Here is a 21,989-nt window from a genome sequence, read left to right as displayed (position 1 = left end):
ATCGTGAGTGGTGTGGAAAAAGCGAATAAGGAAAAGTTATTTACATATTCCCACGATATAAGAACTAGGGGGTCACCAAATGAAATTAATAGACAACAGGTTTAAAACAAACAAAATGAAGATTTTCTTTGCTCAGTGAACAGTCAACCTGTGGAACTCCTTGCCAGAGGATGTTGTGAAGCACATGACTTTAATAGGGTTCAAAAAAGAGCTAGGTAGATTCTTGGAGGTTAGGTCCATCAATGGCTATTAGCCAGGATGGGTAGGAATGGTGTCCCTAGCCTCTGTTTGTCTGGAAATAGGTGACAGGGGAGGGATTACGTGAAGATTACCTGTTGTGTTCCCTCCCTCTGGGGCACTTTGTGTTGGCCACTGTTGGCAGACAGGGTACTGGCCTAGATGGACCTTTGGTCTGACTGAGTATGGCCGTTCTTATGTTCTGAACTTCAACAAAATTCAGAGTTTGGGGTTTGAGACATTTCTGTTGAACGGTTAAAGAAAAAGAATTACCAAGCGAATGTTAATCTCTCCCTCCCCACTCAAACAAGCCCTTTACTGGAGCCGCCAGTTCAGTCAGTAGAGTTGTAGCCATGTTTAGTGCTCTGGGTGTACGGAGGAGAGAAGTGCCTGGGATTGGTGCGTGCAGACTCGCTGATAGGGGTGGGGATAAAGGGCCAATTGCCCCTGGGCCCAGTGACTCAAAGGAGCCCGAGATTCCCAGACTCCACTACTGCAGCAGCAGCCAGAGCTCTGGGCCCTTTCGATCGCCGCTGGAGCCTCGTGCGGGACGCTCTGGGTGTCTCTGAGGGCTTAGAGTGGCTGGGGCACCCTGTGCTCTGGACCGTGCTAAGGGCTGGGGGTGGGGGGGAGAGTGCGCCGTGTTTCGGGTGGTGCGGAAGTCTGGCTGCCCCTGCCCTGCTCCTTCTGGGGACCTGCGGAGGCTGTCAGCTCCCCTGGGTGGGGCAACTGAACCCATTCACTCCTGTCTGAATGGTTCCTGGGGGTGGGGGGGTTGAATACCTTGCACGTTGGGTGACTCTTGCCAGCATAATGGCCGGTAGAGCCATTCCTAGCCAGCAAACTGGCAGCAGCCTGCTCTAAAGTGTGCAGGGAGGTGAATGGACCCTGGCTGGCTGCAGGACCTTTGCATTACTCTGCCCTGGCACGCCAAGCAGTGCACAAGCCCACCTTAGCAGTTAGCCTGAGGTGCTGTCACCCTGTGGGGATGCACCCCCACACTGCAGGTGCTTACGGGTATAGGGGATACATTGTAGCTGTGGGCAGGAGGCCTGGCCCATAGGGTATGGGATGGATACGTCCCATCCCCCCCCCCCCAGCCCAGCTTGCAGAGGTTTGCTCAGAAGCTGGTGCCTTTTCAAGCCAGCTCTGCAGCAATAAGCCAGTGACAAGACGGGGCACTTTGCTGCTGGTTGAGGTGACAGTAGCTAGCTACAGGACAGCAGAGAGACTCTTAAGAGGGAGCAAAGCTAATGTGGGTGGCAGTCTCAGGAAATAGGCTGGTAATTCTGTGAGGTGCAAAGTGAAACTTGCTGCGAGTGTGGCTTGTTTATAGTATATCGGAAGAGAGAATGGCCTTTTGTCCACCCCGATCTTGGATCTGAGGTACAGGGGGCCTAGGGTGTGGGCTGACCAGTCCCAAGGGAGGAACCCGAGGAGCATTAGTCATGCCTGAAGACAAGGCTTGGGCCAGGGCTAGGCAAGATATGGATCCCGGGCCGAATCCAGCCCACGGGCTGTATCTTGCCCAGCCCTGCAATCAGTGGTGGTGTAATTTCATTAATTAGAAACGTGTGGCCCTTGACAGCTTGCGAAGATTCATGGAGTGGCTCCCCAGCTAAAATGATTGTCCACCCCAGGCTTGGGCTGAACATCGTGTTGTCGTAGCTAATGAAGTTGAACATCAGGAAGGGGAGGAGGAGAGGTGAGCCTGGATGCTCCATAATAGGCTAGATCTCCGCTGGTGTAAATTGTTGTAGCTCCACTGTCATTCATTAATATAAAGCAGCTGACGATGTGGGCCCACTGTGTGGACTGTATTTTAGAGCAGGCTGGGAAATGCGCCTGTTATCAAATCATCTCAGGACTACATAAAACACACCTGGGGAGTCCCTAGGTCCCGGGGTACAATGTTATTGGCATTTCAGAGCTGAGGAGTGGCTCAACAGGAGTTTGACGATGTGCAGGGATTGCATCCCTGGGGCAAAGGAGTAGGAACGTAGACAAATGTCAGTCATTTCCAGATGCTCACTTTTCCCTTCTGTTTAATTGTGCGAGCGGGTAAGCAGTTTGTCCACAGTCATTTGAATACTGAACGTCGTTTACTGTGTCCATGCCCAATCCCTCCCACCCCCCTTAATCTTTCTTTGTGGAGTTCCATGGGCGTGGGATTTTGTTTGCTTATTCATCATCATTTTCTTTTCCCCAGTCACATGTTTCAGTCAGTCCAAGTAGGGCCTGGGAGCAACACCCACCTGGCTAAAACAAGGTCAGGGTTGGATTGTGTCAGGACAATGGGATGTGCATGGAATGTGAGTGTTTCTCATCAGAGGGAAAGGGAGGGGTGTGAGAGCAGGGACTGTTATACTCCTGAATAACCACAAGGGGGCAGCAAACCCCCCAGCCCTGGGAAGCAGCTGCTAGCTGGCAGCACAGCCCCTGTCATGCCAACCTGCCCCAAGGAGCAGCTGCCAGTCGCCTCATGGCCTGCAGCCCTGGGCTGCCCCTGGGCTACCATGGCATACAGCCCCTGCTGCCTTAGGCCACTCCTGGACAGCAGCCATTGATCTGGATGGAACAAAGCTGGTGCACAGCATGCACGGCCCTTGATGCCCCAAGGAAAAGCTGAGAGATGGCCTATGCGCCCCTCCCTCTGCCCCCGGCTGGCCCCGGGGAGTGGTTAGTAGGTGGGCTGTGCGGCCCCTGCTATCCTGGGCCAACCCTGGACTGAGGCAACGCTGGCTAAGTCTTCTAGTCATATATAATGGAGAGTCCAAATTACCAGTTTGCAAACATTCCCTGAATTAAAATTGGTTTGTCTGAAGCACTGGGCAAACATGTAATAATAATGGATCCATTTGCAGAAACTGGGTGTGACTCACCAGCAGGAAAAAAAAAGGGCTCCATTAATCTGCTAATTTATTTGCCGTGAATAATTTGACCTGCTCTAGTAATTGTGAAGGAGCCTCCCTCACAGAATAAAGTGGCCGAGTAGCCCATGAGTGGCTTTGAAATTTAATTATAAATATTAGTTTCCTCATTGGTCAGTGGACAACCCTGGTTTGCCCCGCTGTTGAATTGAGTGGTGTCTGTTGTCTTATAGCTCTTGGACTTCTAATTACTTCAGAAGAAAGGTCTTTTATCTCCCATTGGGACGCATTTCACCATTCCATGGGTATCCATAGTTTGAGAAATAATAATCTGAAAAGAAAATGGTAGCAAATATCAGTGTGCGAAACGAATCAAGGAATATCTTTGGAGGTATCTCTCCTCATGCATCCTGCATCAGAGGCCGTCGTTTGCCTGGTTTAAAGGCATGTGCCTGCACTGAAGGCCTTTGCAGGTCCATTTCCATTTATCCGGCTAACCCCTCTGCCTAATCGCAGGATAAGGATGAAAGGAATGCTGCCCTTCTTACCTTTGCAATCAGGAGAAGGGAAGCAGAGTGGAGATGGGTGGGGGAATCACTCATTTAGGTTTACATTGCGCGCCATACAACACCATGGCTGTGTCGCTCCAGGTGTGCCATCTTAAGGCCCGCTCTGCGCTTGCTCTTTCTCGCGGGGAGAGAGCTCTCCCGGCGACACAATAAACCACCTCTATCAATGAACGGTAACTTCATCTACGCACTGTCCACCCTGGTGCTTATTGTCACTGTTAGAGAAGATGCAAACGACCCAGGAGTGGATGGGGTAAAAGGAACTGCTTTACTGCCCATGCATGTTTACCTCAGACATTCAACACAATGGCCGAGTGGTAACAAATTGGCATTAGTCATACCCTTTTATCTATCTGAGTATGTTAATTCACATGTCTATCACTACTTTTCCTAAAACCTTAGTTAGTAATGATAACTCCCATAAAATGCATATTCATAAGCAAATAACGAATACAATTATACCTACCCCTAATTACTATTCACATAATTTCTAATTAAATTAACACTTTTCTATACTACAAACATTCTAAATCAACAGGTTACAGAGATGACAAGGCATTTGTCCCCGAAGATGTGTTATACAGAGCCTATGAGGATAAGCAAGAGACATAACAAAATAAAGCAACTTCAAACTTATCTGGTTTCTTAGGCTACAAAAACGAAGAGAAAGAACATGTTTATACATCAGAAAGGATAATACCGGTTTTGACTGGACTCTTAATCTATCTTCCAAAACTACAAAAAACAAAAGGAAAAAGCATGTTTAAAGGGTAATGCTGTGGCTGACCCCATAACCACTAATGTAGAGCAATTTCAGGCCCCTATTAATTTTTTACATATCCCAACAGTCGCCACAACTTTTGTTGTTCCGAGGGATGTTTTTCCACGCTCTAGAGCGCCAAAAATTTGAGAGTAGTGCCAGTGTAGACAAAGCCCTGGTGTAATGAGTAAAACCGGACAGGCATGGCCTGACGCTCTGCCACTCTGCCCCCGAGTTAGTCATTCCTGCCAGTGCAAAATGAAAGCAAACAGAGTATGGAACGCTACCAAAGTCGAATTTTGCCCTCGCTTGAATAGATGTTAATAATTATTCAAAGTGCAGGACAGTGGAGTACCAGGTATATGGGGCGGGTTGGTGGGTGGGTGTGTGGGTGTGTGTGTGCATGCGCGCCCACACACCTTAAGCTGAGCATGGCACCGTCTTCATAGTGGCAGGTCGACGGAGGCAAATGCGACTGATAGGAGAACCAACCAGTGCTACTCTCAGCATTCCATTTAGCGAGTCTTAACTAGACCTGCTAAATTGAATGCCAGAAGCGTGATCTCTGGCACATCAAGCAGAGACGTAGCCATAGATCCTGCTTCTAACCTCACAGAGGCTACGTCTAGACTGCAAGCCTCTTTTGAAAAAGAGCGTCTAAACTACAACCGGTACTTTTGAAAAAACAAGCCGCTTTTTTGAAAGAGAGCACCCAGGCAATCTGGATGCTCTCTTTCGAAAAAGCACAGTTTGCATTACATAACGCCTTTTTTCGAAAGAGCACTTTCGAAAAAAGTTGTTCTTCCTCGTAAAATGAAGTTTTCCATGGTCAAAAAAACTGCCACGTTCTTTCGATTTACTTTCCAAAGAATGCAGCAGCAGTCTAGATGGAGGGTAAGGTTTTCGAAAAAAGGCCATTTTCTTTTTGAAAAAACCCTGTAGTCTAGACACACCCAGACTTGGATGTGGGGCCACTGAAGCAGATGCAGTTTGTGCCAGACTAGAACTTGTGTGAGGCCTCCAGTCAATTTTCTTGCTTCGACACAACCCATGTTTGTTGATCTTCAGAGCCCCTGTGAGACACTGACTTTTTTCAGGCTTTCCTCAAGTCAGGAGTTTGAATGGGGCATGAGTGTATAGAGGGGAAGAGCTTTATTTGCAGTAGGTTGAGAGCTTTGTTGCAATGAAACTTTGTATATACTGTTTTGTTCTGAAGCAGAAGGAGCCTGGCATTTTTTTCTGCCTCACACAAGGATCAGGGTTGGATTGATTCATCTGGGGACCCAGGGCTAATAGATTTGGTGGGGCCTCCTTGGCTCTAGGGTGGGGCCAAAATGGGGAGTTCAGCGCAGGGGAGGGGGCTGCCAGGGAGTAGGATGGCAGTGAAGGTGCAGGGTCAAGAGACAAGGTGCAGGAGCGGTCTGGGGGGTGGGGGTGCAGGTTTTGGGAATGAGGCAGATTGCAGGAGCAGGGTGGGGGTGCGGGGTCTGGGCAGGAGGAGAGTGTAGGAGTGAGGTAGGAGTGGAGGTATCTGGGAGGGAGGGAGGGTGCAGGAGCAGTCTGGGGGGTGGGGGTGCAGGTTTTGGGAATGAGGCAGGTTGCAGGAGCAGGGTGGGGGTGCGGGTGTAGGGTCTGGGCCGGAGGTGGAGGGTCTGATACAGCTCCCAGGAGGGAACATATTGCTTTCTGTGGCCTTGCGCTTGCAGGCACGGCCCCCCTGCTGCTCCCATTGGCTGCCTTTCCTGGCCAATGGGAGCAGCAGGAGTGGAACCTGCAGGCGAGTGCTACTTGCAGCAGCTCATGCGATTCCAGCCTGGGGCAGTAAAGGGAACCGCAGCCTGCAGAGCCGCTTCTCCTCACTGAGGCAGAACTGCAGCCCACTGCAGCCCCTAAAGCCCCTGCATGAATCCATCCCTGGCTGGGATAGATCAGGAGTAAAGCACCGAAATCATTCGGGCCAGCCCCTCAGAGGATGTGAAGCAGTGTCGCTCCATTGACTTCTCTAGAGCGCTGCCAGTTTGCTGTGGGTGGGTTCTGACCTGGTGGATTTACACGGGTGGAGAGTGGTCGGAGTCCGGGCCACAGAATGTCCAAGGCCACATGAGAGTGGAGCTTTCTAATTAAACGGGGACGCTGTACAGAAATAATCACTCTGTTGCATACACAAAATATCCAGTTTGCCAACGGTGTGTTTTTTCTTCCTGTGATTGCTCCCTAATCAGCTGCATTTTACTCATTAGCCCATCCATCCCCTCCTGCCTCTGCCCTCATTTGCATGATGCAGATAGATCCCCTCTGCTCTTTTCTCACCCGCAATCTTTTTTCCCTTTCCTTAGGAAGGAGTTAAAACCAACCCTTTGCCTGCATGACCTATAAAACGCCTTCGCTCTCTCTTTTCACTATGTATGATGAAAAGCATGAGATCATTGTGATTTTTATAGACCAATCTGGCAGCCTTTTCAGATAACTTGGACTGTGAGATATAATTTTAGTTTGGATCTCTGTCTATAAATAAGGGTTACTTCTTAGTGGGTTAGCCTTGGATAGACGTGTGTTTATTAGATGGAATTTAAATTGTCCTTTGGATATAGGAATTGCCAGACTGGATCAGATCTATGGTCTGTCTACACCAGTATCTCTCTCTAATAATGACCGGCACTAGAGATTCTTCAGAAAAATAAGCAAGGGACTCTATAAGGAAAAGTTATGCAACAACATGTCCGTGGGAGAGTAGGAAAGGCAAATTCCTTCCTAAACCCAGGCAGCGAGTGGTTGGTTTCTCTCTCGAAACACACAGATTGATATTCTGTGTGCAGCTTAGTTCTAGCTTGTTTTCTATCTTGCCGTAACCAGGTTTCCATGTTTTACTATACTCAGATTTGTTCCTTATTACATTCTGGCAGGTTTGGTACAATTGCTTGAGCTCTTTAAATTGTCCTTGTAACATTGCAGCTGCTTAGCACGGAGAAAAGGAAATAAGAAAAAAGATCCCCAAAAGGATCTTTCCCAAATGATTTCAGATTCAGATCTTTCCTTGAGGAATTTGATTTGAGGGAAATGGAGAACAAAATGTCATACAGATGAGATTCTTTTTTGTAAATCACAATCACATACACATGCAAATATGGGTCACACTGTATAATAAGGTTCCAATTAGAAGTTGCTTTAAAAAGTCTTGTACATGATGAATAGATGTTGGGTAAACATTTTCATAGATGCCTAAGTCTTAGGACTGTAATTTTAAAGCTTTTTAGTCCTAAAGATGCCAATAGGTGCCCAGTGAGATTGTCGAAAACATCTGATTGGTAGGTGCCATTAGGATTGTGAGGGGCTCAGCCTCTCGGGAGCACCCCTTTATGGCCGAGGGCACATCTCCAAGTTTTGTAGTCGGTTGTGGCTAGTCTCCAGTCGCTGGACCTGGGTCTCCACCAACTCTAAAGTTTGGCTGGCACTTGGAGCTGTCCGAGGTGCTGCTGTCTTCCCAGTCAGTCCTTAGATCTGGCTGGGTCAAGCTCCAGTGAGAAACTGCCAGGCCTTGCTCAGCAGCTTCTTTTATATCAGTCTTCTGGGCCCTGATTGGCCGCAGCAGAAGCAGCCACTCTGTTCTGTTTGGAGGACCTATCTTCTGCTCTTCCCCTTGGGACAGGGTGCGGCAAAGCCTCCAGCAGGGGACATCGGGTCTAGTCCACCCTGGCGATAGGACAATGCTTTGGTTCTGGGATGCTTATGAAAATTGTACCTGTTATACATCCACCTGACTCGTGTGCATGTTTGATGGCTACACACAATTCAGTAGACGGCGTTAACGGTGTGTTATATTCTAGTCTTGACTAGCAATTTATTGAGACATCAGTGAATGTTTTCTTAACCCTTTACAAAGGGAACTAAAGGGACGTCTATGCTCAATGAGTGGAGACGAGCCAGAGATGCAAAATTCAAGTATGCTTGTATGTGGGAGGGGAGGACTGGTTTGTGTAACTTTTGCCTAATTTAGTATCCATACCTCTTATTCTGAGGGAGGGCATTCACGTCAGTCCCAAAGCTCCTGCATTCTGTACACGGTGGCATCTACTCCCTTTCATTTCTAATATTTGTGCCAGAAACAATGAGCCATGGCCTGGAGGATCTAGAAAGAATTATTTATACCCAGAGAAGAATCCTGCAGCCTTTGAAATCCCTTGAATGATTTTTATTTCCTACCATTATTTGGGTTGTTGCCACATGTTGCATCCCACCTCAGGTGTGGCAGATTGAGAGGTGCCTTTGGATGTAATGTCTCCTTCATGCTTGGAACAGCCCCTGGGTTAATGGTCACCATTCCTCATCTCCTTGCAAAATGTTCTAAATACCAGCTCCTCTGGTGGTAACAACTCCAGGGCTCTCTGCGTCAGTCCTGGTCTCCGTTAAAAGCATTTTCGGAAAAGCATGTCTAGATTGGCAGGATGCTTTTCCGCAAAAGCACTTTTTGCAGAAAAACATCCGTGGCCAATCTAGACGTGGTTTTCCGCAAAAAAGCCCTGATTGCCATTTTCGCCACTGGCCCTTTTGCGCAAAAGTCTTTCGGAAAAAGACTTTTGCCCAAACGGGAGCAGCACAGTATTTCTGGAAAAGCACTGATGATTTTACATGAGATCGTCAGTGCTTTTCCAGAAATTCAAGCGGCCAGTGTAGACAGCTGGCAAGTTTTTCCGCAAAATCACATGATTTTGCGGAAAAACTTGCCAGTCTAGACACAGCCCTTGAGCGCACAACTAACGATTAGAGACGGCCTTCAGAAATGATTTAGAAATTTCTCCAGAGGTGCATGCGAGGCCAGTTGCATACTCCCTTGGGTGTTGACTCTGTGCGTGCGGAATGCAAGCTCATCTTTCTGCACAATCGGACCCTGGAAGGAAAATTGCCCAGGGCCATCCTTTGGATTGCAAGCATATTTCAGAGCTGTCTTCTGCTTGCCCCATCCGGTGTCTTGCTTGTCTTCTGGGCAAGCCTGATCGGAAATGATCCATGGGCCCCACGTCCTTAAGTGGGGGCAGTGAGCATTTCACATTGTCATAAGAGAATCCTGCTCTTAATCACTAATGGAGAGCCCAATACACGGTTTCCTCAGAGAAGGCTCATTAAAAGGTCCCTGACCCTTCAAATAAATGGCAGTTAATTGGTGGCCTTGCGTCAAAAGTATTCTATAGAGGTTCTTTTACTGCACTCGTCATTGTAGTGTCTGAGTGCCTTCCCATAGCGTATTAGGCGACATAACTAACCTCGTTCATGTGTTTGTTCTCTCATCCGTGCCCAGTGTCTAAAGTAGAGTCTTGTTTGGGAACTGCATCTCACACACACACACACACACACACACACACACACACACACACACACACACACACACACACGCCAGGTGGCGAGGTTTGTGATACCCCTTCCCTGGGGAGGGGGAGGTTCCTGTCACAGTCAGACTGATCACCATGGACACTGTTTCCTCCACTGACTAGCTTTACCTTTGTGGCGGAAGGTGCCCCTGTGCCCAAGAAGGCAGGTGGCCCTGGGGCTAGACAGCTGAGTCCCTGGAAGATACGACCCACGGCCTTGAACTTGCTTTGGCATTTGGTGGGCAGTCGGCGTAGGGAGGACAGGTGTGAGGTGCCCGTGGTAGCCCCCGTTGCGGACAAGATGCACTGTCGCATTCTGCAGAGCTGGAATTGCCAACATACTGAGGACTTCCTCGGCAAGTATATCACACAACTGTTGTCCAGCTAAGAGGTGGGCATCACCTCAGCATGGTCTTTGTCCTCCAGGATTCCGGTTTAAATAGCTTAAGTGTAAAACTGTATCAAAGTTGGGGGATTCATGTTGGGGGGTGCTTAGACATTTGGATCCCAGAACTTGAGGGCATGTGAAGCTGAAGGAAAGATTCTTGGCCATCCCTGTCCCATCAAACTGGGAGCTGGGACACCTCCAAATCGCACCTTGTGTTGACCAGAGGGTAACACTGCATTTGCTTGTGGAGGAGATCTGGGATGCTGGCCCTGCCTGCCTGGACTCTACTTACCAGTCCGAAGGAAGGGGAGAAATCTCAGCTTCTTTGCCTGCTCCCTGGCTGATACTGCAGGCTGACTTTGCAGCCCTCCTGGGCTTCTAGGGACCCTTGACTTAGCCAAAGTCCTCGTTCAGGAGGGCATTCACACATGTGCCTGAGTGTAGTCCATGGGACAACCATGGACAGTGGGTGCAGGTAGGGCTGGGAGAGGCAAGCCTCCAGTCCCAGCTCCAGCCCCGCCCCTTTTGCCCATGCTCCACTCTATGGAAGCCAAGCTGCCCCCCCAGCACCATGGGGAGGGAGGAGGGCATGCAGCCCCAGCTCTGGAGCACAGTAGGCACTCTGGGGGTAGAGAATGGGCAGAGCCAGGCTGGCGGTTTGGGAAGGCAATGCCTTCCCCTGCTTGGCACCCTAGGGTCCAGCCTGCTCTTTAGTCTCTCCAGTGATGGAGATTCCACAACCTCCCTAGGCAATGTATTCCAGAGTTTAACCACCCGACAGGACGTTTTTCCTAATGTCCAACCTAAACCTCCCTTGCTGCAGTTTAAGCCCATTGCTTCTTGTCTTGTCCTCAGGCCAAGGAGAACAATTTTCTCCCTCCTCCTTGTAACACCCTTCTAGATACTTAAAAGCCGCTATCCTGTCCAAGCAACTCTTAGCTCGCTGGGCTTCAAGCAAGGACTCGCACCTCATCCCCCAGAGGAAGAAGGGAGCCCATAACCACCCAATATGCAACAGCTGGCCACATCTCTGCTGGGTCCAGGCCCTGGCATAATGCAGCACGCCACTGCTAGGCCCGTGGGAGGTTGGGAAGCAAGTCCCATTAAACACACACATGCAGGCCTCCTCAGAAGCGGCCTGGATCTTTGCCACCTCCCTGGCTTTGTTCCAGCTCCCTTCTCTGAGCAGTCTAGACCGGATGTTTTCCAGTCTCTCGTTTGTTGTGATCGAGGTTTTCTGGAAGCCGTCGCATTAGAATCCGCCTTGGGGTTTGGAAGATGGCCTCCGTATGCCTTTGCTGCAGAGCCTCGCTGGCAGGGTGGGGAGCGAGGTGGCAGGATGGGAGACGGCAGCAGCAGGAGAGGCTCCATGGATGGGGCACAGCGGGGAAGTCGGAGGGAAGGGGCTGTTGGCGGCTGGAGGGGAGGATCGGGCAGAGCATGGTGAGGTCGCTGCATTGGTCGGGTGTGGTGGGGCTGGCTGGGGTGAGGGGCTGCGAGCAGAGACGTCTGGGAGCAGCTGCAGGATGGGTTTGGGCACAGAGGGTTCCTTTGTAGGGTAGATGCAGGGAGGGACAAGTCTAACGTGGGGAGCTGAAGTTTCTTGGTGGCTCCTTCCTTAATCCCTTTGCTCTCTCCTTTCCCTCCCATCTCCTGCTTGCTCCCCACTCTGATTTCCATTCATCCCCTTGGGCCCCCATTCTTCAGTTCCCACCTTCCTCCCTCTTTCCCCCACTCGCCATTCCTGTTCTGCAGCAAGGCCTGGCACCTGATCCCCGGCTGCTGTTCCCAGAGATTCCTCACAGCCCTGGAGTTGAGCCCTGCCCTCTGCTATGCGGAGGCCTGTCCTCCCATTTCTCTCCTGTGACCCCTCCCGAGGACTCTCTGGGTCCCACCCCCTTCTCCTTTCACCTGGTTTCTCCAATTCCTTCCCGGGGGTGTGTTTGGAGGGGAAGGACTAGTCATGGCCGCTGAAGGGGCAGCTGTCGCCGTCTCTGTCCTGGGGCTGCATGTTTGGCTCCTGCTGGAGCTGCTGAAGCTGGATGTTGGGTGTGGGGTGGAAGGGGATGCTCTAAGCAGCCACGTGCATGGGAGGAACCTGTGGCTCACACCATGGTCCTGAGGGGGTTAGATGGCCTGGGCACGTGTTGGTGGGGCCAGAACCTCAGCTCCAGCCGCTGGCCAGATTAAGCAGATTCTGGGCTCAGGTTTGTCTCCGGGTGCTCGTCATGTCACCCCTCCCCAGCGCAGTGTGCGCACCAGAAAGGGGGACAAGATGCAAGGAGCTGTTCCGATGCTGCTAGGCGGCTCCTGTCCCTGTATCCTAGGAAACTGAACTCCTGTTTCCGGAGGGGGTAGGACTGTACCTACCATACCTGGGTGGGGGGAGATTGCTAATTGTGCAGCACACAGGGGACCCAGCACTGAGCTGCTCTGGCCTGTAATTAGGTGAATTAGTGGAACAATGACCCAGTTTTGCTTGGGTTTCGGGTTGCTTCACACCGCTCCCAGGTCGCTGCCTCCTCCTGCCCCGTTCTTGGCCCGTCGGCCCTGCTTTTCTCCCTCCTGCTTCTCAGACACCCTCTGAGCAGCTTTGGGAGCTGTGCCGGGACCCCCGCTCTGCCCTCCCGGTCCTCGCTCGCCCAGCCGGAGCCAGGCTGGGCAGTCCTTGCTCTCCGACGCTGCTCTTGTGCTGGAGCCTTGGGTGGGTTGCTCCCGGGGGAGTTCCCGCCACCTGTCCCAGTCATGGCTCCCCTGCCCACCCTCATTGCCGGTTGCATTTTCATTCTTAAGGTTCGTCCCCACCCATGGCCTGTCGCTCGGGCACTGCCACTTGTAGGGAGCCTGGTCCCTTGAGCCTGCGGCGCATTAATCCTGAGATGTGTCACTAGCCACCCGGGCCAGACTCTGATCTTGGGATTGCTGTCTCTGCTCCAGACTGATAGCTCCCTGGAGAGCGATGAAACGGGTCCCAAGAAAGCAAAGCGCAGCTCTGAAGAGCACCGTCCCTGCAATCAGCAACCCCAGGGCCTAATTGCATCGAGTTGCTAATGGTTCAGGCAGCTGGGCGCCAGTGGCGGGGCCTGGCTCTCCAGCGCCACACCCCACAATCCCCTGTGCAAAGGGGGTGTCAGGCGTGACCCGTCCAGTCAGGGGGTATTTGGCACACATGTGGCACACATGTAAACAGCTGCCAGGGTGGAAAAGCAGCAGTGAATCAGGCCCATGTTGCCCACTGGGGCGTGGGTCCCCTGGCACTCAGAGACGGCGCATGACTCCTGGCTCTGATCGAGGGCTTGCTCCTTGCACCAGCAGCTTCCCGGGACTGATCTGCCAGTGAAAACACGGACTGAATTGGGGTGCCATGCTGGGAGCTGCAGGGCCACCTCTCCTCTCGGTGCAGGGATGTGCCCTGAGGGCTGCCATGTCGGGACGATCTCTGGTCTCTCTGAGTGACATTGTGGGGCTGTTATAGGAAGCAAAATGCAAGGCAGCCTCGAGGCTGCTCTGAGTTGTACTTTGGGGTCCGACTGATGCTCAGCCACTGCAGAATCAGGGAGACACAAAGTTGGTGTAACGTCCCCACCCCATTCCCGAGCCACCCCCTCTAAGTGAGAAGCTGAGTGGCTGACTGGCCATCCCAGGGGAGCGGGGCTGGTGGCTAACGTGACTCCCCATTCTGGCGCGATGCGGGGACGGTGGCACCAGTGTGTGTGTTTTAATTGTGGCCTTTACCTCTCCGTGACCCCTGCTAAGTTTAGAGCCCCGCAGTTGGTGCTGACTCGCGTGTGGGTCAGGTGAGTCCGGCCACGGCACCTGCCTCTCGTGTTTGCATGGCCAGGTCTCCGTGGCGATAACTCTGCTTTCTCCTTGTCTGGCCTCAGCATCCTGGCCACGGCTGGAACGCACTTCAACACCCATGTGGACCTGCGGACCCTGAGGGCGGTGCGTGTGCTCAGGCCTCTGAAGCTCGTCTCAGGCATTCCCAGTAAGTTGTCCTGCTCTCTGACAGCGCTCATGACTCTGGGGTGTCCCTCGGGCATGGGGAACACGCAGGCCACCACTGGAGACAGAGGGCGAATTCTGGGCCTTATGACAGTCAATGGCAACATGCCCCGGGACTTTCGCCAGACTGTGACTTCCCCTGCCATGTTCTCCAGCAGGGAGAAGTGCTCCCTCACCCAGATTTCCACAGGAGAGGGGCCTTTGGCCCCATGGAAGGGAGAGGGGTAAACTCAGTGTGCAGAGATTTGGGGCCCACCTTTCAGATCAGGGCCACACAGAGGTGTTTGGGGGCCTGGGGCAAATGCTGAAGCTGACCCCCTGCCCTTTCCAAAAAATCACCCCTGAGGGGATGCTGGGGTAGTGATGGCATTAGAGCGCGCGTGATCGGCACTCACCTGCGGCAGCAGCGTGGTCCTCATGGCTCCCCACACCAGGGTCGCAGACCTGCACAGGTTTGGCTCTGCTGCCCGCCTGTCAGAGGGAGGTGTAGGGATCCCTTCTGTGCCATGGACGTACAGCTCATTCATCAGTGGGGGCTAGGACAGCAGGAGTCTCCCTTCTGAAGAGAAACCTCACGGGTCTGGCTTTACGGTCGCAGGGATGCGACACCTTCCACTCTGGGCCCCTGGGTGGTTTCAGTTTCTAGCTCAGAGCCGGTCTGTGTAAGATGGTCCTGGCCTAGTTTCATGTGTCCAGAGGCCATGTCACCGCGAGGGGTTCTCTGGTGGACAGCCTCGAGGGAGCGGCCGGGAGCGGAGTGGTGGCACAGTCGCAGAGCAGCGGTGGGAGAGATTTGTCTGTGCCCCTCATCTGTCCCCTCTTGGTCTGGCACTTTTCCCAGGGATAAAATCCGCTTGAATGTGACAGCAATGTGGCCCTTGAGGCCTCTGCTCAGAAGAGCCCTGAGCTGGGAGAACAGGTCAGGAGCGAGGAGCAGTGTGATGGGGCAGACAGAGCCTTTCAGCACCCTGGCCAGAAGCAGGGCAGTGGAGAAGTCCTCCGAGCAGGGTAGAGAGGCAGCTTACTTTGTAGCCAATCAAAGTACGGCAGGCTACTATATAAGGGGCTGCTAGTGAAGGCTAGGCAGTTCCAACCTGGAGCTTGACCCAGGCAGGCCCCTGGGAACACCAGCACCTTGCACAGCTCTGAGTGGGCACTGGGCCCTTGCAGCTAAGCAGAGCTAGACACTTTGGCACAGGGCTAGCCAGCCGGCAGCTACTCTGAGGAACCCTGGACAAGGGGAACTTGCAACTAGGCCCTAGAGAAGGGCTAGGATGAGATGGCATCCCAGGAGAGTGGCCCAGGGACATGACCAGAACTGTGGACTCTGAAACTGGGCAGGTAACTGCTACCTATAGGGTCCCTGGGCCAGGACCCAGAGGAATGGGCGGGCCTGGGTCCCCCCCAAACCCCTTCAGCCACTAAGGGGCACACAGACAAGACTGCATCTGTTACAAGCAGTGAGAGAGCTGGGAGTGGAGAACACGCCCAGTTGCAATTGGCTCACATCCTTCCGGGCTCCTGGCACAGCTGCCGGGGCTGCTCCAGCCCCATCAAGGAGCAGCGGACCAGTGGGGAAAACTCTTACCAACCTCCCCTCCTACAAAGCCCTCAGGGCAACACTTTGCATTCCCTCTGGCTTTTCTCCATTGCTATCCAAAGGGCGTTCCGGGAGGGATGTTGAGAGGGCAGCAGTCAAAAGCCGCACACAACAGGGGAGCCACCAGGATGCAACGTGCCCTGTTGTGTGGGCGCAAATGTGTGTGTGCACTTGGAGGCACAAGCCAGATTCTGTGCATGGACACTGGTGGCTGGCCATGCGGTTTTTCCGGTCACAAAATGTGGCATGCCAGCGTGTGTCTGCAGGGGGGGCTTGGCTGGGATTTTCCATCTCTTGCGGTGAGATGTTGAAATGTGGTGCTACCGGCGTACTTTGCGGTTCCCACTCGGCAGACAAATCTGGACAGGCAGTGGCTGTTTTTATAGAGCAGCTTCTAGCAGCCCCAACTGGAATCAGGGCTCCGTTGTGCTTGCTGCACCACACAAAGCAAGAGACGATCCCTGCCAGGGAGCGTTTTCAGTCTCAATTAACAAGACAGTCCTGGGCTGGAGGGCAAACTGAGGCAAAGGCAGGTGACATGACTTGCCTGTGGTCACGCAGCAGGCCCATGGCGCTGCCAGGAGTAGAACCCATCCCGAATCCATTGTCCTATCACTAGCTCATGCTCCTCCTCTACGGGCAAAGCTCGTCTCCCTCGTCCTCACTGTTGTGGTTCTATTGCCCATTCTACCCTTGCTCCTGGCGCAGAAATCTGTAGAGCGCAGTGGAAATTCCAGAACGTGCCCCTAGAGAGAAGAAATTGATCAAAACCCTGGAAACGGACGCTGGGCGTTTATCGACGTGGCAGATGGGAGGAGGCGATGTGCAAAGCCTGCTTGGCAAAAGTTTATTCACTCTGGGCTTTGCCTGGTCATGGCTGGCAGGTTAATGATCCTTCGTCTCTGTGGCTTACCAACCCCTTACCCAAAGCCTCTCCTGTCGGGAGAGGGGGAGATGCTGCTGCCTCCCTTTGCGGGTCGGGATGGCTGGTGAGCTGTGTCCTCTCTCCTCTTCCCCAGGCTTACAGATCGTGCTGAAGTCCATCATGAAGGCCATGGTGCCTCTTCTGCAGATAGGCCTCCTGCTCTTTTTTGCCATTCTGATGTTCGCCATCATTGGCCTGGAGTTCTACAGTGGAAAACTGCACCGAGCTTGCTACACCAACAATTCAGGTAGGTCAGCTGCCGCCGTGCTCCCCACTCCATCCTCATACGCTGGCTGTTGTGCCATGGGGAGCAATGCTCTTCCCCCCTCAGATGGGCAAGTAGACTGTGCATGAGCCACCCTGTGGCCTTGTTGCACGGTGCCCCGGCTCGCCTACTCTGGGCTGCACCCAAGGCATAAGCCAGGCTGTGGGGGGCATGGTGGCGCGGACACTTCAGACTGTTGCACACAATTGTCATCCTGCTGGCTGAGAGAAGACTGGGCCCCAGTGCAGGGTGGGGAGAAATTCTGTTCCCACACCGTGCCGGTTGGAATCTGAGGCAGGGTTCACTCCTCTTTCTCGTGGCTATGTTGTTGCGGGCGCTCAGGGCTCAGTGATTTCCCCTCTTCGCTTACTGAACGCCACACTCTGCCCTCCTCTCCGTGAGCCTGCTACCAGGCCGGGAGGGTGACAGTGAAGTAAAGCAGATCACTGCACTCAGACGATCCCTTACAAAGGATGCGTCTCTGGTCACATGACTTCGGGATTCTCAGTCCTTCCTGGAGAACTATGTTTCCCAGAATGCCAGCTCTTAAAGGGCCCAAAGACCATAACAGGTACACGTATGCTCCGAAGCCCAGGGACTGATATTGTCACGAGGGGATTTTAGCAATCAAAATCACCACCTGTATCTGTCTAGTCTCCATACCCTGAGCTCATTTAAAGAGAGAAGGTTCCCATTCCTGAGACGTAGCATGGGCAACTAGAGGTGTTCCAAAAGCCACGAGACTGTCATACAAATCCTGGATTTAAAAGAATCTGCTAATCCGATGAGGCTTCTTGCCTTTGGATCTTTGCCTCTCCTGGGTGCATGTGACCCACATTCACAAGCTTTTCTTCACAATTATAAAGGCCAGAACCTAGCTTTAGAGCCCCCTTCCCCTGGGATGCTCAAGTAACCATAGGACTGCGGGAACTGGGCCTTTAAGGAGAACACCAAGCACCGTGAGACTCGTTGTGAGGGTTGGCAATACTTCAATACAGAGAAGAAAAGCCAACTCTTCCGATGGCTATTAGTCATGGCCACTGTGCACAAGGTGCTTTCTAGACAGGCAAGAGAGGAGAGGGCCGTCCCCCAAGTCCAAGGTGGGGAAGGGGAAGAAACATACAGACGTACTTTAACATGACCGGCCATGCCTGCTCGGGGGACCAAACCCAGAAGGCCCAGCGTTGTTTCGGGTCAGGAGTGAGATGCGTCGAAACTGGTGCAATTGTCCTGGAGCTGGCTTATCAAGGAGATGTACTCGTGGAGCACTGACAGTCAGAAGGACAGGAGCAAACTGGGGAGTGAATGGAAAATCAGGGCAGTGCAGGTTGGGATTCCATGAATGTTCCAGTAGCCTAATGACTCCCAAATGCGAGAGCTTTACTAACACGGTGGGATGCTCATCTCACCTCGCCTTCCGCTGGGTACCCAGGTTGGGCTCTGTCTGCTTCTCTGTGACTTCCCCGCCCCTCCCTGATCTCCATGCCCTCCGGGCATTGCTCTTGTGTGATTGCAGGTGAACTGGAAGAACTGGATCCCCCTCATCCATGTGGGGTGCAAGGATGCCCCTCGGGTTATGAGTGCAAGGAGTGGATCGGTCCCAACGATGGGATCACGCAGTTTGACAACATCCTCTTTGCTGTGTTGACCGTCTTCCAGTGCATTACCATGGAAGGATGGACCACAGTGCTGTACAATGTGAGTGAGGCTGCGGCGGTACACTGGGCTCTTGGGGCTCCGGGGAAGCAGAAGTGGAGTGTGGTGGGGGTTTTTTTTTGGGGGGGGGGAGGGTTCCTGAACAAAGCTTCTGGGCCCTGGAGCTGTCTGTGCTCTGGGGTCTCCTGTTTGGGAGGAGAATGGAAACGGGGCTGCTCCTGAGTGGTGGGATGTACAATTATGCCCAGACTGGACTCAGTCTGGTTCCACTGCACTTCTGGATACCTTGGAAAGGAGGGGAAACTAATTAATTGAAGAGACATAAGAATGGCCATCCTGGGTCAGACCAAAGGTCCATCTAACCCAGTAGCCTGTTTTACAATGGTGATCAATGCTAGGCCCCGGGGGAATGAACTGAATTGGGAATCATCAAGCAATCCCACCCTGTCACTCATTCCCATCCTCTGACAAACAAAGGCTAGGGATACCATTCCTGGCTATTAGCCATTGATGGACCTCCATGAATTTATCTATATCTCTCTCTTTTTTTTTTTTAACCCTGTTAAAGTCCTGCCCCTCACAACATCCTCTGGCAAGGAGTTCCAAAGGTTGACTCTGTGTTGTGTGAAGAAAAACTTCCTTTTGTTTCCTTTAAACTGCTGCTTATTAATTTAATTTGGGGACCCTTCGTTCTTGCGTTATGGGAGCAAGTAAATAAGCTGAAAAGTCCCTTAAAGTCAGCTTAGAAAAGAGGAATCTAAGAGAGGGATTTGATAGAAGTCTATAAAATCATGACTGCTGTGGAGACAGTAAATAAGGAAAAGTTATTTACCCCTGGAACTTTCTACCTAATGGTGGGTTGGATTTGTGACCTCTGCAAAGAGCTGGTTAAATGGCAAAAACCTGTCCCTTGTGCCAGCTCGAACGAACCTTCCACTAAGGGGTGGGGCTTTTGGAAAAGTGGGCGGGATCAGATTCAGCTCCACACACCATTTCCTCCCCCCACACCTGTCTGCAGCCAGCACACCAGCCGTGCATTTTGTGTGCAGTTTCTTTCCGGTCCCAGTCCTCGTGGAACAAATGGACACACAGCGAGTGCGTTTGTGAAACTTCCCTGAAAAGTGCAGCTGCCGTGCCATGCCTGCAGGTGTGCTTTGCAGAAGGGCTGGAGGAACACTGACAGCATCTCAGTGAGGCCCATGTGTGTGGTGGGGCTGGGGTTTGGCCAATGTATGTTGGTTTTAAGCTATGGGCTAGAAACAACTGGGCCAGATTCATCCCTGGTGTAATTTCTGCTGACACCAGCACTTGTACACCAAGGACACTTTTGTCGCATTTTGTCCAGACCGTACAGAGGTTTTAGCAAGGCATGTGTCACGGGGATCTGGGAACTGCAAACCCCAGTGACTGGAGAGCACCGTGTCATGCAAACTTTGCTGCTGGATGCTGTGTAGAGGAGCTCTTGGTTTGAATGTGTATTTTCTCAGCAGAGCTGCTAACCTAAACCTACATCAGCAAGAGACATGGTACAGCCTTGCTGAACTTTAGGTGGGTCCTCCTAGTCCATAGATATGAGACACTGATCTTTTCTGGGGGAGAGCAAGGCACTGTGTGTGTGGTGGAATTGCAGAGGGCCGGGTAAAACAGTCCCAGGAAGAAAACAGAGAGATAGTAGGTTAACGCCACAGAAGGGTTTTGTTCTTCCTCTCAGAAGGCCTTCAATGTTGAGAATTTTCTGGGAGTGGGAGAAACCACCTTCCTGGGATTGAAGATTGAAAATTTCCTGGACATCAGTGGTGTCTGAGGGTATAAACGGAATTACAGGCTTAACAGCGGCGGTGACTGCCCACGCAGAACCGACTAGGAGGAGGAATGAGATTTTCTCCCACAGAAAGCCTTGCACGCTTTTTTTTTCCCCTCTCCATTCCTTTGAAGTATTTAACTAGGAGCTGCCTGTTAAAGCTGTTTCGCTGTCTCCCACGCAGTGTCCTGCAATGGCCTGGGAAGACCAGCGTGAACACTGGAGCCCAGTCCGTGTGTGTTGTCTCTTGCTCTGCGATGCATGCACACACGAACGAGCGAAGACAGACACATTTCTCCTATACGGTGATAGGGAGCGTGCCACTCTGCCGCTTAGCCTATTGTCCATTTAGGAATAGTGGGACTGCGGCCCGTCTCCGGCCCCCTGCCTACCTCGCTGGCCCTGTAAGCTTGTGTTCTGCTCAGAGCCTTGCCCTTATTCCCAGGACACGACCATTTGCAGCTCCTCTTGCTGCCCTTGGCAGGCTGTTTCCTGCTCTCCGTGCAAGTCCGGCATTTGATTTAAATGTTCACCCTTCTCTGCTCCTGGTGCGCTCCCTTCTTGAACTGGTTTTGTTTCTCCAGAAGCCATCAGGCCTGTGCACCCCTCTACTACGTCCCCTCTTGAGCATCTCTTTCTTCATGCATGCAGCCAACGAGGCTCCCCCAGCCTCTCTGCAAGGCCTTGTACGTGATGCCAGAGACCTTTTTGGCTGCGTTAGGACTGTGTCCTATTGTCTTTACACGTAACAGGGCACCTAAAACAGAGACGACTACTTCAGCTGGTCTCTCTAGCTGCTTCTGTCTCTCCCTGTGATAACTACGTTTTTCCCGGCCAGCCCAGCATACAGTTTGCTTACCTACTTGACGGTGGGCTTTCCTCCCTGGGCGTCGTGCTGCTACCCGTGCCCACCAGAGCAGAGAGAGAAATGGAAAATCTGCAAGAAACCTTTCTGTTTGGTTCAAACTGAAACGGAACTTTTTTTTTTCTTGCCGCTACAAAACATTTTGTTCAACCCAGAACACGTTTCTTTGGGCTTTTTATTTTGCATGGGGTTGTTTTTGGGGATTTCCCTCTTAGAGAAGAAACAGGAGACTCAGGAGCAGATGGGGTAAATGGAACAGCTTTAGTGCCCGCACATGTTAACCTCAGGCCTCCGACACAACATTCCTAATGGCACCAGTTTGGCATCAGTTACACCTTTTTATTTATTGCTACTTTCCCCAAAACCTTATCTAGTAATGTGAACTTCCATACCATGAATATTAATAAGCAATTGATTAATACAATTACACGCGTTCACTGGTTTTTAGTTAAATCAGCATCACATACTCTCTGAATCAGCAGCTTCTAGGGAGAGGGAAAGAACTCTGACCTGGACTGGGTTTGTACAAAACAAGACACTGTTCAGAGCAACCGTTTTTCAAGACTGCTAGGACAAAGGGGGAAAACATGTTTAAAGGGCCACGCCTGCTGTGGCTGACCCCTTAACACTATCCAAGACCCCTATTAATTTTTACATATCCCAACGCCCCCCGCCCCGTACATCA

General features: G+C 52.0%; 1 protein-coding gene across 1 annotated transcript in view; it reads left to right on the top strand.

Moving 5' to 3' along the window:
• The window catches only part of CACNA1E (calcium voltage-gated channel subunit alpha1 E), a 264,347-nt gene that overhangs the window by 85,363 nt on the left and 156,995 nt on the right, over nucleotides 1-21,989 (top strand). The window contains exons 6-8 of the mRNA XM_075936805.1: nucleotides 14,072-14,175; nucleotides 16,812-16,964; nucleotides 18,499-18,680. Coding sequence (XP_075792920.1) covers nucleotides 14,072-14,175; nucleotides 16,812-16,964; nucleotides 18,499-18,680 — 439 coding nt within the window. The remainder of the gene's footprint in view (nucleotides 1-14,071; nucleotides 14,176-16,811; nucleotides 16,965-18,498; nucleotides 18,681-21,989) is intronic.

Source organism: Pelodiscus sinensis, chromosome 9, assembly GCF_049634645.1.
Source record: "Pelodiscus sinensis isolate JC-2024 chromosome 9, ASM4963464v1, whole genome shotgun sequence".
Classification (NCBI taxonomy): domain Eukaryota; kingdom Metazoa; phylum Chordata; order Testudines; family Trionychidae; genus Pelodiscus; species Pelodiscus sinensis.
The sequence above is the reverse complement of the archived record's forward strand: the minus strand, read 5'-3'. Positions and strand labels throughout refer to the sequence as shown.